This window comes from Trichechus manatus, unplaced genomic scaffold (genome assembly GCF_000243295.1).
Source record: "Trichechus manatus latirostris isolate Lorelei unplaced genomic scaffold, TriManLat1.0 scaffold00106, whole genome shotgun sequence".
NCBI classification, from domain to species: Eukaryota; Metazoa; Chordata; class Mammalia; order Sirenia; family Trichechidae; genus Trichechus; species Trichechus manatus.
Window position 1 is genome coordinate 8,340,054 of NW_004444042.1, and position 17,108 is coordinate 8,357,161.

Here is a 17,108-nt window from a genome sequence, read left to right on the forward strand (position 1 = left end):
ATCCGTGCTGCGTTAGCTGGTAGGGGACCTCTGCATGAATCTCTCCTTCCTCTCCGTTCTCTGTCAGTTTTCTCACTCCATTTGGTGCTTGGCTGAGTTCTTTATCACTTCAGTTGATGTTTTAGGGTTTCAGGATTGTTGTATTGTCTGTTCGGCTTAGTTTTTCGGATATTTGCTGTGGAGGGACGGCGTGGTGCTTCTGCCTAGAGCGCCATTTTGCTGGAACTCCTCAAATTAACACTCTTAATTCGACAACTCCAGGAACTAGAAAGAGAAAAGCCAACTAAGCCTAAACCTACCAGAAGAAAGGAAATAACAAAGATCAGAGCAGAAATAAAATAAAAAGCAATAGAATCAGAAGCAGAAGGTTGTTCTTTGAAAAGAGCAAATAAAGTTGACAAACCTTTAGCTAGACTGACAAAAGAAAAGATGCAAATAACCAAAATAAAAAAACAAAAGGGAGGACATTACAACTGACTTGAGAATTATGACAGAATATTATAAGCAACTGTACAGTAACAAACTGTATAACATATATGAAATGGACAAAATCTTGATGCACACAACCTACCCAAACTGACTCAGAGGAAATAGAAAGTCTCAACAGACCCATACCAAGTGAAGAGATTGAATCAGTGAGCAAAAACCTCCCAACAAAAAAAAAATCATAGACCAGATGGCTTGACTGGGGAATTGTACCAAACATTTAGAGAAGAATTGACACCAGTACTGTTTAAACTCTTCCAAGAGATAGAGAAGGAAAGAATACTCCCTAATTCATTTTATGAAACAAACATAACCCTGATACCCTGACCAAAGACACCACAAGAAAAGAAAACTACAGGCCAATATCTCTTACAAATATAGATGCAGAAATCCTCAACAAAATGCCAACGAGCAGAATCCAACAGCATATTAAAAGAGTCATACACCTGACCAAGTGGTATTTATTCCAGGAATGCAGGGACGATTCAACATTAGACAATCAATCAATGTAATACACCACATCAATAGAACCAAGGAAAAGAACTACGTGATCATCTCTGTGGATGCAGAAAAAGCATTTGATAAAATCCAACACCCTTTCTTGATGAAAACCCTAAAGAAGATTGAAGTAGAAGGGAAAGTCCTCAGTCCTCAGTATGATCCTGGGCATATATGAAAAGCCAACAGCCAACATTATACTTAATGGAGAAAGGCTTCAAGCTTTTCCCTTGTAGTTGGGAAGAAGACAGGGGTGCTTGCTCTTATCATTTGTATTCAATATTGTCAAAGACTGTGTTCATAAGTAATTTGGAGAAGTTCTTCCTTTTGTAATCCATTCTAGCATGCATTTGGTATTCTTTTGAAATACAGTTGGGTTCATTTTTAGCTTGCTTTCAAATTTAGGTTCCCCGTGCCCCATCCTTCTTGGTTTACTTCTATTTTTGAATATGTCGAGCATCAGTATGGTTCTAGAAGTCAAAACTATACAAAAAGGCATACTCAGAAAAGTTCTGTTTCTTTCTGTATCCTTTCTGCCCCATTCCTCTTCATTCCTTATAGGTAGCCAACTTCATTGTTTTCTGGTTTATTTGTCCTGTGTTCATTTTTGTAAAGATAAGCAGATATATATGTACGTCTTCTTATGTTCCCTCCTTTCTTACACAAAAGGTAGCAAACTATGTATGCTCTTCTGCACACTGCTTTATTTAAAATTTTATTGGGCTTCAGTTGAAAGTTTACACCGCAAATTAGTTTCTCATTAAAACATTTATACACAAATTGTTTTGTGACATTGGTTGCAATACCTGCAATGTGTCAGTACTCTCCCCCTTTCCTTTTCTACCCTGAGTTCTCTGTCCATTCGTCCATGGAGTCCCTTCATCTTTCTCATCTTTGCTTTGGGCGGGTGTTGCCCATTCGGTCTTATATACTTGATTGAACTAAGAAGCACATTCCTCACGCGTGTTATTGTTTGTTTTATAGGCCTGTCCAATCTTCAGCTGAAAGGTGGACTTAAGGAGTGGCTTGTGGGTTAGCAGGGCATCCGGGGGCCAGTCTTGGGGGTTCCTCCAGTCTCTGTCAGACCAGTAAGTCTGGTCTTTTTTTGTGAATTTGAATTTTGTTCTACATTTTTCTCCCACTCTGTCTGGGACCCTTTATTGTGATCCCTGTCAGAGCAGTTAGTGGTAGTAGCCAGGCACCATCTAGTTCTTCTGGGCTCAGGCTGGTGGAGGCTGTGATTCATGTGGTCCATTAGCCCTTTGGGCTAATATTTTCCCTGTGTCTTTGGTTTTCTTTATTCTCCTTTGCTCTGAACATGATGGGACCAATGGATGTTTCTTAGATGGCCGTTCACAAGCTTTCAAGACCCCAGATGCTACTCACCAGAGTAGGATGTAGAATATTTTCTTTATGAACTGTTAGGCCAGTTGACCTGGATGTCCCCCAAGACCATGGTCCCCAGCCCTCAACCCCAGTAATTCAGTCTCTCAAGGTGTTTGGATGTGTCTAAGAAGCTTGTATGCCTTTGCCTTGTTCAAGTTGTGCTGATTTCCCTTACATTGTGTGTTATTTTTCTCTTCATCACAGTTAACACTTGTTTACCATATAGTTAGTGATTTCACCTCTCCACCCTTCCCCTCCCTTGTAACCATCAAAGATTGTTTTTTTCTGTGTGTAAACCTTTTCTTGGGTTTTTATAATAGTAGTCTCATACAGTATTTGCTTTGCTCATTTTTTTATTGAATTATTTTTTGGTTGTTATTGAGGTGTTGAAGTATTTTATAGATTTTAGAGATTAGGCCATTGTCGGCTATATCGTAGTTGAAAATTTTTTTCCAGTCTGTAGGTTCTCTTTTTACTCTTTTGGTGAAGTCTTTTGATGAGCCTAACTCTTTAATTTTTAGGAGCTCCCAGTTATCTAGTTTATCTTCTGGTGTTTGTGCATTGTTAGTTGTGGTTTGTATTGTATTTATGCCATGTATTAGAGCCCCTAGTGTTGTCCCTATTTTTTCTTCCATGATTTTTATCATTTTAGGTTTTATATTTAGATCTTTGATCCATTTTGAGTTATTTTTTGTGTATGGTGTGAGGTATGGGTCCTGTTTCATTTTTTTACAGATGGAGATCCAGTTTTGCGAACACCATTTGTTGAAGACTGTCTTTTCCCCATTTAATGGACTTTGGTCATTTGTCAAAGATCAGCTGACCATAGGTGGATGGATTTACGTATGGGTTCTCATTCTGTTCCATTGGTCTGTGTGTCTGTCATTATACCAGTACCAGGCTGTTTTGACTACCATGGCTGTATTGTAGGTTCTGAAATAGTGGGAGGGCTCCTACTTCGTTCTTCTTCAATGATGCTTAGCTTACCTGGGGCCTCTTTCTTTTCCGTATAAATTTGATGATTAGTATTTCCATCTTGTTAAAGAATGCTGTTGGTATTGGGATTGGGATTGGGATTGCATTATATTGGGATTGCATTGTTTGAATAGAATTGAGATTTTCACAATTGCGTCTTCTATCCATGAGCATAGTATGTTTTTCTATTTCTATAGGTCACTTTTGGTTTCTTTCAATAGTGTTTTGTGGTTTTTATGTAGGTCATTTGTGTCCCGGGTTAGATTTATTCCTAAGTACTTTTATCTTTTTAGGGGCTATTGTAAATGGTATTGTTTTCCTGATTTCCTTTTCGAAGTTTTCTTTGTTGGTGTATAGGAATCCAACTTATTTTTATATGTTGATCTTATCTCCTGCTACTCTGCTGAATCTATTAGTTCCAATAGTTTTTCTGTGGAATCTTTGGGGTTCTCTTTATATAGGATCATATCATCTGCGAATAGGAATAGTTTTACCTCTTCCTTTCCAATTTGGATGCCCTTTATTTCTTTTTCTTGCCTTATTGCTCTGCTAGGACTTCTAGCACAATGTTAAATAGGAGTGGTGTTCAAGGGCACCCTTGTCTTGTTTCCATTTTCAAAGGGAATGCTTTCAGCCTGTCTCCGTTGAGAATGATGTTGGCTGTTGGTTTTGTATTGATGTCCTTTACGCACATTGCTTTTTTCACTTAACAGTATGTCCTGAAAATACCCCCGTCTCAGTTTATAGAGATCTTCCTCTCCGTTGTATGTTTATTCATGGTTTTCAGCCAGTCTCCTATACTTGGATATTTGGGAGTTTCCCATATTTTGTAGTAATGCCACAGTGACTAGCCTTATATGCATGCATTTTACACTGTTGGAGGTGTATCTTCACGGTAAATTCCTAGAGGTAGGATTGCTGGATCAAAGGGTAAATACCTGGGTACCCTTTATTCTGTTAGATACTGCCACATTTCCCCCCCACAGGGATTGTACTATTTTGCATTCTCATTAGCAGTGTATGAGAGTGCCTGTTTCTCCATGGCCTCACTAGCAGAGTATGTATCAAGCTCTTGAATTTTTGCCAGTTCAATGGGTAAGAAATGGTATTCAGTGTAGTTTTCATTTGCATCTTTTATGAGTAAAATTGTACATCTTCTCATGTGTTTAAGGACTGTTTTTATATCTTCGTTTTTGTGATGTGTCTGTTTATGTCTTGTGTATTTTTCAACAGGATTTTTAGTCTTTTTTCCTTTTTGATTTTTAAAAATTCTTTGTGTAGTAGGGATTGTTGTTGTTGTTGTTAGGTGCCATTGAATCGGCTCGGATTCATAGCAACCTTACATATAACAGCATGAAACATTGCCCTGTCCTGTGCCATCATCACAGTTGTTACTATGTTTGAGCCCATTTTTGCAGCCACTGTGTCAATCTAATGTACTAGGGATATTATCCTCTTATCTGTGATAAATGTTATAAATACTTTCTTCTAGTTCAACAGTTGTCTTTTGACTTTGCTTTTTTTTTTTTTTGCTGTATAAAAGTTCCATATTTTTAAGTAGTTAAATGCATCAGTCTTTTTTTTTAATACGTCTGTATTTTTAGTCATGGTTTGAAAAATTCGGTTAAGAGGAATTCTCCGATGTTTTCCTTTACTACGTGTATAGTTTCATTTTTTTACATTTTACTCTCTGATCCATTTGGAGTTTATTCTTCTGTATGGTGTAAGGTGTGGATGTAATTGTATTTTTTCCAAGTGGGTGTCTTAATTATCCCAAAATAACTTGTTGCTGTTAGGTAGAGTGGGTTCTGATCAATTTGTTGAATCGGTTCCGACTCATAGCAGCCCTACAACAGAATGAAACACCGCCCAGTCCTGTGCCATCCTCACAGTTGTTGCCATGCTCAAGCCCTTCATTGCAGCCACTGTGTCAGTCCATCTCGTTGAGGATTTTCCTCTCTTTCATTTTTAATAACTTATTAAAAAGACCATATTTGTCCCAGTAATCTGAGATGTCACTTTTATCATACACAAAGATTTCTGTGTGTGCATTGTTTTCAATGAAGCTTTACACAGGAGTTTAGGTTCCCATTCAACAATTTCTATGCAAGTTATTTAGTAACATTCGTTACATTGCATGAACATTCTCATAATTTATGTTCTGGTTGTTGCATTTCCATTAATCTAGTTTCCTTGCCCCCTTACATTCTCATCTTCATTTGAATTGTTGATCATTTGGTCTCATATAGGTGATTTTTTAAAAGAGCACAGTACTCACAGGTGATATTCATTATTTTTTGAGCCAATTTGTTATTTAGCTACAAGGTGACTTCAGGGGTGAGTTTTAGTTTAAGGTTTGAAGAAAATCACAGGGCAATAGTCTCGGGGAGTTCTCCAGTCTCAACCAGTCCAATAGGAGGTCTATCTTTGTGTTTGTTTTTTAGGAATGTGAGGTTCTGTTCCGCATTTTTTTCCTGTTCTATCAGGATCCATCTACTGTGGCCCTGATAAGAATGGTTGGTAGTGGTTGCCAGGCATTATTTCGTTCTTCTGGCCTCAGGGTAGATGAGGCCGTGGTTCGTGTAGACTGTTTGTCCTGTAGACTAGTTTCCTTTTTAAGTCTTTGATTTCCTTTCTTCTCTTTTGCTCTGAACGAGTGGAGACGAATAGTTGTAACTCAGATGGCCGCTTGCACAGTTTTAAGGCCCCGGACACTACTCACCAAACTAGGATGTGTAACATAATTTTATGAACTATATTATGCCAGTTGACTGAGATGTCCCATGAGACTATGGTCCTAATCCTTCAAACTCAGAAATCCAATCGTGTGAGGTGTTTGGTTATGTCTAAGAAGTATCCATAACTTTGCCCCCATGTCCTTTATTATATATATGGTTGTATAGTCATGTAGATGCATATATGTGTATGTATATATACACACATATGCATATTTCTATACACACATGCACATGCATATACATACCTATACACATATATGCCTACATACATACATATCTGCACATATATTTTTTGGTTGTTTTTGCTGTTGTTTCAAAATTAAATATGCCATAGCAATTACCAACAGGTCCTTTTTTCTTTTTAATAATATTTTATTGTGTTTTTGGTGAAAGTTTACACAGCAAATTAGGTACCCGTTTGACAACGTCTGTACATATTGTTTGATGACATTAGTTAATTTTTCACAATGTGGCAGCATTCTCTTTAATTGTGTTCTGGTTGTTCCTTTTCCAGTGTTCTAGTTTCCCTGCCCCCTTATCTTCTTGTCTTTGCTTTAGAGTAAATGTTGACCTTTTGGTCTCATAGAGTTTTTTAATGGGACACTGTATTCAAGGGTAATATATTTTGTGTGTTAATCTGTTATTTGGTGACCTTTGGATAGTTCATTTCAAGGTTTAAAGAATGTCTCAGGACGATAGTCTCAGGAGTCCTGTAGTCTCAACTGGTCTAGTAAGTCTGGACTTTTTAAGAATTTGAGTTCTGTTCCGTGTTTTTCTCCCATTCTTTTCAGGGTCCATCTGTTGTAGACCTGATCAGAACAGTCAGTAGTGGTAGCTGGGCACCATCTAGTTCTTCTCTTCTCAGGATAGATGGGCCTATGGCTTGTATAGGCTATTAGCCCTTTAGATTATTTTCTTCTCTGAGACTTTGACTTCCTTCTTTCTCTTTTGCTCATGATGAGTAGAGACCAATAGTTGTATCTTAGATGGCTGGTCACAAGCTTTTAAGACCCCAGATACTACTTACCTTACTAAGATGTAGAACATGAACTTTGTGAACTATATTATTCCAATTGACTAAGTTGTCCCACAAGACTGAGATCCTAAGCCCTCAAACCCAGAAAACCAATTCTGGAGGTGTTTAGTTATGTCTGAGAAGTATCTCTGTGTTCTCTATGAATATATATACGTGCCCACACATATCTTACATGTACATATAGATACTTCTGTCTGTGCACACATCTGTACACATATGTACCTGCCTGTACACATATATGCATAGTGTTATGGATTAAATTGTGTCACCCAAAAATGTGTGTCAACTTGGCTAGGCCATGATTCCCAGTATTGTGTGGTTGTCCACTATTTTGTCATCTGATGTGATTTTCCTGTGTGTTGTATATCCTACCTCTAAGATGTTAATGAGGCAGGATTAGAGCAGTTACTTTAATGAGGCGGGACTCAGTCTACAAGATTAGGTTGTATCTTCAGTCAGTCTCTTTGCGATGTAAAAGAGAGAAGCGAGCAGAGAGATGGGGGACTGTGCAGGGGGGACCTCGTGCCACCAAGAATGAAGAACCAGGAGGAGAGCAGGTCCTTTGGACCCAGGGACCGTGCACTGAGAAGCTCCTAGATCAGGGGAAGATTGATGACAAGGACCTTCCCCCAGAGCTGACAGAGAGAGAAGGCCCTCCCCTGGAGCTGGCACCCTGAATTCAGACTTCTAGCCTCCTAGACTGTGAGAGAATAAATTTCTCTTTGTTAAAGTCATCCACTTATGGTATTTCTGTTACAACAGCACTAGATAACTAAGACAGAATTTGGTACTGGGAGAGTGGAGTGCTGCTCTAACAGATACCTAAAATGTGGAAGCAATTTTAAAACTGAATGGTAGAGGTTGGAAGGAGTTTAAAGTGCCTGATAGTAAAAGTCTAGATGGCTTTGAAGACACTGTTGGTGGAATTATGGACATCAAAGACGATTCTGGTGAGGACTCAGAAGGAAGTGAAGAAAGCTGTTTCACTGGAGATGGTGGAGGTGGCGAAAAGCAGCAGCAGAGAAATGGCAGAAGCAGAGAAGCTGCAGCAGCAGAGAAGTGGCAGCAGCAGAGAAATGGCAGCAGCAGAACCAGGAGACCAGAGCAGGACAGTGCTGGAGCCGACCCACAGAGCAAGAGAGCTGAGTACGTTTGTGCAGGAGGCTTCCTGGCAGAGTGGGGTGCCTATGGGCACTTACCAGTGGAGCTAGGCTTCCCTGACCTATGGAGCAAGAGAGCTGAGTGCCTTTTGGCCGAAGTTTACTGTCTGAGTGGGGTGCTCCAGGCACTTATCATCGGCGGAACTGAAGAGCTTTGGAACACTTACCCCAGCAGGGCAGACACAGGAACCAGGAAACAGAAGCTGAAGAGACAAGGAACACAGGAAGCAGAGCTGCCTCAGTTTCAAAGGGCAGGGCCATGACCTCTGGGGTCTCAACGGGTGGAGCCATGGCCTCTGGGGTTTTAAAGAGTCAGATCTTCACCAGCTTGGTTCTGGAGTGGGGGCTGCCATTCACAAATGCAAATGGGGTAGGGCCAGATCCCCTGCCAGAGTTTAGGGGGCAGGACTGCCATGCCTAAGGGGCCTAAGAACGGGGCCTGCCTGGGGCTGAGGGGGTGGAGTTGCCACTGAGATGGACAAGGACAATGGAACCACCCCAATTCAAGGGAGCAGAGCTGTGAGCCCAGTGGACCTGTAAGGCAGACCTGAAGCCCAGGGCTAAGGGGCCTCCACCCAGAATCCAGACAGTGTGGCCAACACCCAGCGTCTAGAGGGCTAAATGGTCTCAGAGAACAGAGGATTATTTTCAAGCCTTGAGAACTAATGTAATGTGTTCTGCTGACTTGCTTGGTCCCTGTTATCCCTTCTTTCCCTCCAATTTCTCTATTTGTAATGGAAATGTCTACCTTGTGCCTGTTCCACCGTTGTACTTTGGAAGCAGATAACTTGTATTCTAGATTTCATAGATGAAGAGGAGTTTTTGGATTTTGGAACTGGAGTTAATTTAAGACTTTTGCTATGATACGATAGGATGAATGTGTTTTACATATGCAAGGACATGAATTTTGGGGGGCCAAAGGGTGAAATGTTATAGATTGAATTGTGTCCTCCAAAAATATGTGTCGTCTTGGCTAGGGCACGATTTCCAGTATTGTGTGATTTCCACCATTTTGTCATCTGATGTGATTTTCCTATATGTTGTAAATCCTTCCTCTATGATGTTAATGAGGCAGGATTAGAGGCAGTTATGATAATGAGGCAGGACTCAGTCTATAAGATTAGATTGTATCTTGAGTCAATCTCTTGAGGTATAAAAGAGGGAAGTAAGCAGAGACAGCAGGGGAACCTCGTGCCACCAAGAAAGCAGCGCTAGGAGCAGAGTGCGTCCTTTGGACCAGGGTTCCTGTGCTGAGAAGCTCCTAGACCAGTGGAAGATTGATGACAAAGACCTTTCCCCAGAACCGACATAGAGGAAAGCCTTCCCCTGAAGCTGACACCCTGAATTTGGGCTTCCAGCCTCCTAGACTGTGAGAGAATAAACTGTTTGTTAAAGCCATCCACTTGTGGTATTTCTGTTACAGCAGCACTAGATAACTAAGACACCTCTATACATAAATATGTGACCATACACTTGTTTTTTGGTTATTGTTGGTGTTGTTACCAGATTGTATATGTCATATTCTTTATGCAAATGGAGCCTTGGTCGCGCAGTAGTTAAGAGCTAATCAAAAGGTCGGCAGTTTGAATCCACCAGCTGCTCCTTGGAAACCCTATGGGGCAGTTCTCTGGGGTCACTATGAGTCAGAATCAACTTGATGGCAATGGGTTTGGTTTGTTTTTTAGCACAGATATCCTTTTCTCTTGTACATTTCTTAGTGGCATCATTTGCTTTGGTCAGGCTGTGCTCATTACACCCAAATTTCGTGCTACTTTTCCCATCCTCAAAAGTAACAAGTATCTAGGATTTAGAGAGTGATTTCCCCTCACCCCCACACATCCCAGGTAACGACTAATGAACATTGGTCTCTGTATATGTATCTATTGTCTTCTCATAAAAATGGGATCATAAAATATTTGTCCTTATGTGATCGACTTATTTCACTTAGCATTAAGTCCTACAGATCTATTCATATTTTAATACGTTTTGTGGACTCATCATTTTTCTTTATGATTGTGTAGTATTCCATTGTATGTTATCTATCACATTTTGCTTATTCATTCATCCGTTGACGGGCACTTAGGCTGTTTCCTTTTTTTTTTGCTATTGTGAATAAGGCTGCAATGAACATAGGTGTGCATATGTCTGTCCGTGTCTCTTTTGTTAGCTCTCTAGTGTATATATTTAGTGGAGTGGGATTGCTGGATCATAAGGAATTTCTTTTTCTAGTTTTTTGAGGAAGCGCTGTATCATTTCCATAGCTGTTGTAGTATTTTACAGTACCACTAATGGATAAATGTTCCAAACTCCCCACATCGTTGCCAACATTTGTTGTTAATCTTTTTTTTTTAAATCAATGACATTTTAACCAGGGTAAGATGATATCTCATTGTAATTTTGATTTGCATCTCTCTAATAACTAATGATCATGAACATCTTTTCATGTGTTTGTTGACCACTTGAGTGTCCTCTTTGGTGAAGTGTCTGTTCATGTCCTTTGCCCATTTTTTAATTGGATTGTTTTTCTTTTTGCTGTTGAGTTGTTGAAGTTTTCTATATATTTTAGAGGTTAGACCCTTATCAGATATATCGTTTCTGGAGATTTTTTCCTAGTCTGTAGGTTGTCTTTTTACTCTTCTGATAAAAGCTTTTGATGAGCATTGTGTTGTTGTTACGTGCCATCGAGTCAGTTCCAACTCATAGTCACCCTATAGGACAGAGCAGAACTGCCCCATAGGGTTTCCAAGGAGCCACTGGTGGATTTCAACTGCCAAGCTTTTCGCTAGCAGCAGAGCTCTTAACCGCTATGCCACCAGGGTTCCAATGATGAGCATTAATATTTAACTTTTATGGCATCCCAATTACCTAATTTGTTTTTGCTGTTCATCCATTTGTAGTTTTGTTTGTTAGCCTATTTCAAAAAAAACTAAGTCCCATAATTTTCTCCTAGGAACTTTGTAGTTTTAGGCTTAACATTTAGGTCTTTGATCCATTTTGAGTTAATTTTTGTGTATGGTATGAGGTATGGGTCCTGTTTCATTTTTCTGCAAGTGGATATCCAGTTTTGCCAGCACCATTTATTAAAGATGCTGTTTCTTTCCTATTGAATGGACTTTGAACCCTTGGTGAAAATCATTTGTCCATAATGGATGGATTTATTTCTGGGTTCTCAATTTTATTCCATTGGTCTATGTGTGTCTAATTGAACCAGTACCAGGTTGTTTTGATTACAGTGGCTGTATACTGTGTTTTGATATCAGGGAGCATGAGACCTTCTACTTTGTTCTTCTTCAAGATTGCCTTGGCTATTCAGGCCTTTTTTCCTTACCATCTATACGTGGTCATTAGTTTTTCCATTTCAGTGAAGAATGTTGTTGGGATTTGTATTAAGATCGCATTGTATCTGTAGATTGCTTTAGGTAGTATTGACATTTTCATTATATTAAGCCTTCTAATCCATGAGCACAGAAGGTCCTTCCATTTATGTAGATCTCTTTTAGTCTCTTGTAGCAGTGTTTTACAGTTTTCAATGCGTAAGTGTTTTATGTACCTGGTTAGGTTAATTCCTAGGTATTTTATCATTTTGGAGGGTATTGTAAATGGTATTGTTTTCTTAATTCCTTTTCAGAATACTCCTTGTTAGTGTCAAGAAACCTAGCTAGTTTTTGTGCGTTGATCTCATACCATGTATGAGTAGTGTTTTTAAACATTATAGGTTTAAAAACCTCTGGGAGATCCTCAAATAGGAAAGATCAAATATGAGACGACTACTCTTAAGTTATTCCATAAAGATAGCTCTCGGTAGAGTTATAGGTGAAAAATTGCTTCAGGGTTGCTAGGATGCTCTTAAGAAGAAAAGATACATGCACACGTGTGCGCGTGCACACACGCAAAATAGTTTTATTGAGGTATAATTTACATACTATAAATTGATCCATTTTAAGGATATTTAATGAAATTAAATGAAATTTAGTAAATTTAGAGTTGTGCAACCATTACCACAATCCAGTTATAGAACATTTCTGTCACCCCAAAGAAGACCCCTCATTCCTATTTACAATTCCACCCATAACCCTAGGCAACCATTAATCTCCTTTCTGTCTCTATAGATTTTCTTTTCTTGACATTTCCTATGAATGGAATCATACAGTATATAGTCTCTTGTACCTAGCTTGTTTTGCTTAGCATAATGTTTTTGAGGTTCGTCCAGACTGTTGCATATTTTAGTAGTTCATTACTTTTATTACTGAATAGTATTCCATTGTGTGGATGCACTACGTTTTGTTTATCTATTCACTATTTGATGGATATTTGCATTGTTTCCCTGTTAGGACTATTATGAATAATACTGCTGTGAAATTTGCTTATAAGTCTTTATATGGACCTATGTTTTCAGTTCTCTTGTGTAGAATCCTGGAAGTGAAACGACTGAGTTGTGTTATAAAATTTATGTTTAACTTTTAGAGAAATTGCCCAACAGTTTTCCAAAGTGGCTGTACCATTTTACATTCCCCAAGCAGTGTATAAGCAGTCTAGTTTCTCTACTTCCTCACCAACCCACATTACTGTCTTTTTGATTATAGTGATTCTAGTGATATCTCATTGTGGTTTTGATTTGCATTTTCTTAGTGACTTATAATGTTGAGCATCTTTTCATGGGTAGCCATTTGTATATCTCCTTTGGTGAAATTTCTATGCAAATATTTTGCTTATTTTTTAATTGGGTTACGTATCTTTTTATCATTGAATTTTAAGAGCTTTTATATATTTATATTTATCAGATATATGATTTATAAGTATCTTTCTCCCAGTTTGTGGCTTATCTTTTCATCTTCTTAATGGTGTCTTTTGAAACACCATTAAGAAATTTAAAGATTTCTTGGAACTTAAATTTCTAATTTTTATCAAGTTCAATTTATCAATTTTTTTTCTTTTGTGGATTGTACTTTTGCTGTCATTTACCTAAGAAAAGCAAATATGAAAAACACTTTTTGTTTTCATGGAAGTATGAGAGTTGCTTTATTCCCAGGACTAGTTTAGTGATCAGACATACTTATTGTGTGAACTTTGTTGAAATGGGTGAAGACTTGCCTCTGGGTGGTATTCTTACTGTTTCATCCTCCTCTGGACAGTTGTTGCTAGGAAGGCAATATAATATTGATCAAAAGTGCAGCCTATGGGGCCTGATTGCCTGTGTTTGAATTTTGACTTCATCCCTTCCTAGCAGTATTACTTTGGGAAAGCAGTATTACTTTGAGAAAGTGGCTTAATTTCTCTGTGCCTCAGTTTCCTTATCTGTAAAGTGGGGATAATAATAGTACTTCCTTTCTGGGGTTTTTGCCTATAAAGTGCATAGAGCAATGCCTGGAACAGAGAAAGGGCTCAACAAATGTTAGCTATTATTACTTTGGAAGCAATTCTCAACTAAAGTTTGGGATGGAGTTGTGAATATTGGAATCACTTGGGGGACTTTTTGACATCTTGCATGCCTTTTCTCAGGTGACAGGTTCTGCCATGGGTTAGAGCAACTGAGGTGATAAGCATTGTACTTAGCCTTTGTTGACACATTTAAAGCTGATTTCTCCTTAAAAATCACTTTCATTCAGTGGGGTAATTTGGGTTGAAGTGTAGAATCTCAGAACTTGTCATCAGGTATAAAAATAGCTCAAGGTCTTAGAAAACGAATTAACCTATTAACGCCTATTGCTAAGACAGTAAGTCTTAGGAAAACCAAGAACAAGATTTAAGTTACCCACATTTGTTAAATACATTTCTCTGCCCTTGGGGTGGTTTATTAGGCCACAGATCAGATTATGGGATAAGAACTTGAAATTCAAAGATACAGTTCCTGCTTTGCTCCTGTTGGAGGAGAAGATTCTCAGCTCTTTTTTCTTGTCTCCATTTACAGAATAACATTGATGAAACTTGAGACCTGCTTACGTTCAAAAGGGACAAGGGTCTAGTATCCAGAATATATAAAGAACTCTTACAACTCAACAATAAAAAGACAAAAACCCAATTTAAAAAATGGGCGAAGTGTATTAATAGACATTTTTCCAAACAAGACGTACAAATGGCTAATCAACACATGAAAAGATGCTCAACATCGTTAGTCATTAGGGAAATGCAAATCAAAACCACAATAAGATACCACTTCATCCCTCTTAGGATGGTGTGAAAAAGATAGGAAATAACAAGTATTGGCAATAATGTGAAGAAATTAGGACCCTCATACATTACTAGTGGAAATGTAAAATGGTGCATCTGCTGTGGAAATTGACAGTTCCTCAGATGATTAAATGTAGAGTTATCATATGGTTCAGAGAACTGAAAACATACGATCGCACACAAACTTGTACATAAATGTTCATAGAAGCATTATTTATTAGCCAAAAAGTGGAGCTAACCCAGATGTCCATCACCTCATGAATGGTTAAACAAAATATGGTATGTCCATACAGTGGAATATTGTTCAGCCATTAAAAAAAGAATGAAATATTGACACATGCGACAACATGGATGAACCTTGAAAACATTGTGCTAAATAAAAGAAGCCAGACCCAAAATGCTACATAGTGTATGACTCAGTTGTATGAAATGCCTAGAACAGGCAAATCCATAGAGACAGAAAGTTGATTAGTGGTTGCCAAGATATAGAGGGTAACTAACTGTTTAATGAGGAGCTAGTTTGTTCTGTAAACCTTCATCTAAAGTTCAGTTAAAAAAACAAAAGATACAGGGGTAAGAGGAAATTAGAAGGATGATGGAAATGTTCTGGAACTGGATAGTGGTGTTGGTTGCATAACATTGTGAAATAATAAGTCACTGAGTTGTACATTTTAAAATTATTAAAATGGTGAATTTTATGTTATGTGAATTTTGTCTCAATTAAAAAAAATAAGGATTCATAAGGTATATTATTTATCTTTTGCATTTCCTAGATGCAAAGGTTTTAAAGTGAAGTCATGATGGTGCCAGTAAAGAGTGACTATATTTGATATGGCAGCTAAAGTGTCTAGATATCTCTCCAAATTCATATTTCACTCATCTTTTTGTTTGGGAAAATTTACAGTTAACACAAAGAATTCTACCTGAAAATACTACAGTCTCCATTAAGATAGAAATGTTGTTGTGTGCTGTCAAGTTGATTCCGACTCATAGCAACCCTATAGGACAGGGTAGAATTGCCCCATAGCGTTTCCAAGGCTGTAATCTTTATGGAAGCAGATTGCCACATCTTTCTCCCACGGAATGGCTGGTGGAATCGAACCACCGACCTTTCAATTAGCAGCCGAGCACTGCACCACCAGGGCTCCTTAAGATAGAAGGAGCCCTGTGTTATTATAAACAGCATGTTACTCTTTGAGGAGACCCATAATCGTCCCAGCTGCTCTGGAAGTAACAAAAGCTTATAAGGAATAAAGATAGTCTTAGAACTTACATTTGGATGGCATTCTCTTTTTCCTGGGCCATGCCATTCTATCAGGCTGCAGTTTTAATTTTGTTGGGCTGTGTTTCTTTCTTTTTAAATAATATTTTATTGTGTTTTTGGTGAAGGTTTACACAGCAGTTTAGGTTCCCATTCAACATTTCTATACAACTTGTTCAGTGACATTGGTTACGTTCTTCACAATGCATGAACATTCTCAGTGTTTCCTTTCTGGTTGTTCTATTTCCATTAATCTAGTTTCCCTGTCCCCTTACATTCTTATCCTTGTTTTAAAGTAATTGTTGACCATTTGGTGGGCTGAGTTTCTTGTTTTTCTCCCTTTGATAACAGGATCGTGGGGTCGATGGCAGCATTTTCCAGAAACCCAAAAAGCTTCACCTAACTATTGGGATGTTGGTGCTTCTGAGTGAGCAAGAGATTCAGCAGACATGTGAGATGCTACAGCAGTGTAAACAGGAGTTCATTGAGTGAGTAATCCACAGGAATGAGGAGGGGTGGTCACACTGTACTGCCTTCCTTTTGGTACCACAGACTTATTTTTGGACTAGGGAGCTGGGTGACATGCGAACAAGGTTTGTTGACTCACCCACCTGTAACAGTTAACATTGGACATTGTCTGAAAGGTTTCAAGTGAACTTAAAAGTACAGGTAGCGCCTGACTTATGATGGGGTTCTGTTGTAACGACTCCGTTGTAAGTTGGTTCTCACGTAAGTTGAATACCTCCATTTTTTTTTTTCGTTTTCATTATTATTGCCTTTTATTATCAATATCTTTATAAATCCTATCTTTATTTGTCTTTGGGGGTTTGAAACATTACATATAAACTTACACATAAGATGACATCAGCAAATTACTCATTGCAATGTTGTATGTAGTACATATTACTAATGATAAAATGTACGAAAACAAAACAAAAAAAAGGTTGTAAGTGTGGTTTGTCATAACTCAAATACATTGTAAATCAGGGACTACCTGTATATATTTACAAATTTTTATGGGAAGACTCTACTATGAATTATATTAGTTCAGTAGGCAAATTTTACATTTAAATAGGACATCTTACTATTTTCTCCAAAAGGAAATTCTCTTTTGAGAAAAAGAGAATAAGCTACTATCTCTGTCAAAAAGAATCCAGGCTACTGTATTCTATGTTTTCTGTTTCTATTACTGTATTCTATTCTACTGTTTTCTATGCTGCTGTAACAAATTATTAAAAATGTCAGGGCTTGAAACAACACAATTTATTATCTTACAGTTCTGTGGGTCAGAAGTCTTGATACAGGTCTCATTGGACTAAAATCAAAGTGTATTCAGGGCCATGTTCCTTCTGGAGGCTGTAGAGGAGAATCTGTTTCCTGTCTTTGCTAGCTTCTAGAGG

The 17,108-nt window shown here is 38.2% G+C and overlaps 1 protein-coding gene across 4 annotated transcripts in view; it reads left to right on the forward strand.

Annotated features, from left to right (window-relative positions):
• The window catches only part of ASCC1 (activating signal cointegrator 1 complex subunit 1), a 150,489-nt gene that overhangs the window by 64,093 nt on the left and 69,288 nt on the right, over positions 1–17,108 (forward strand). For all 4 annotated transcript variants that reach the window (XR_002825138.1, XM_023737702.1, XM_004383250.2 and 1 more), the window contains exon 6: positions 16,060–16,196. Coding sequence is in view for 3 of the 4 variants with exons in the window: in XM_023737702.1 (XP_023593470.1) it covers positions 16,060–16,196 (137 nt within the window). In the remaining variant the exon portion in view is untranslated. The remainder of the gene's footprint in view (positions 1–16,059; positions 16,197–17,108) is intronic.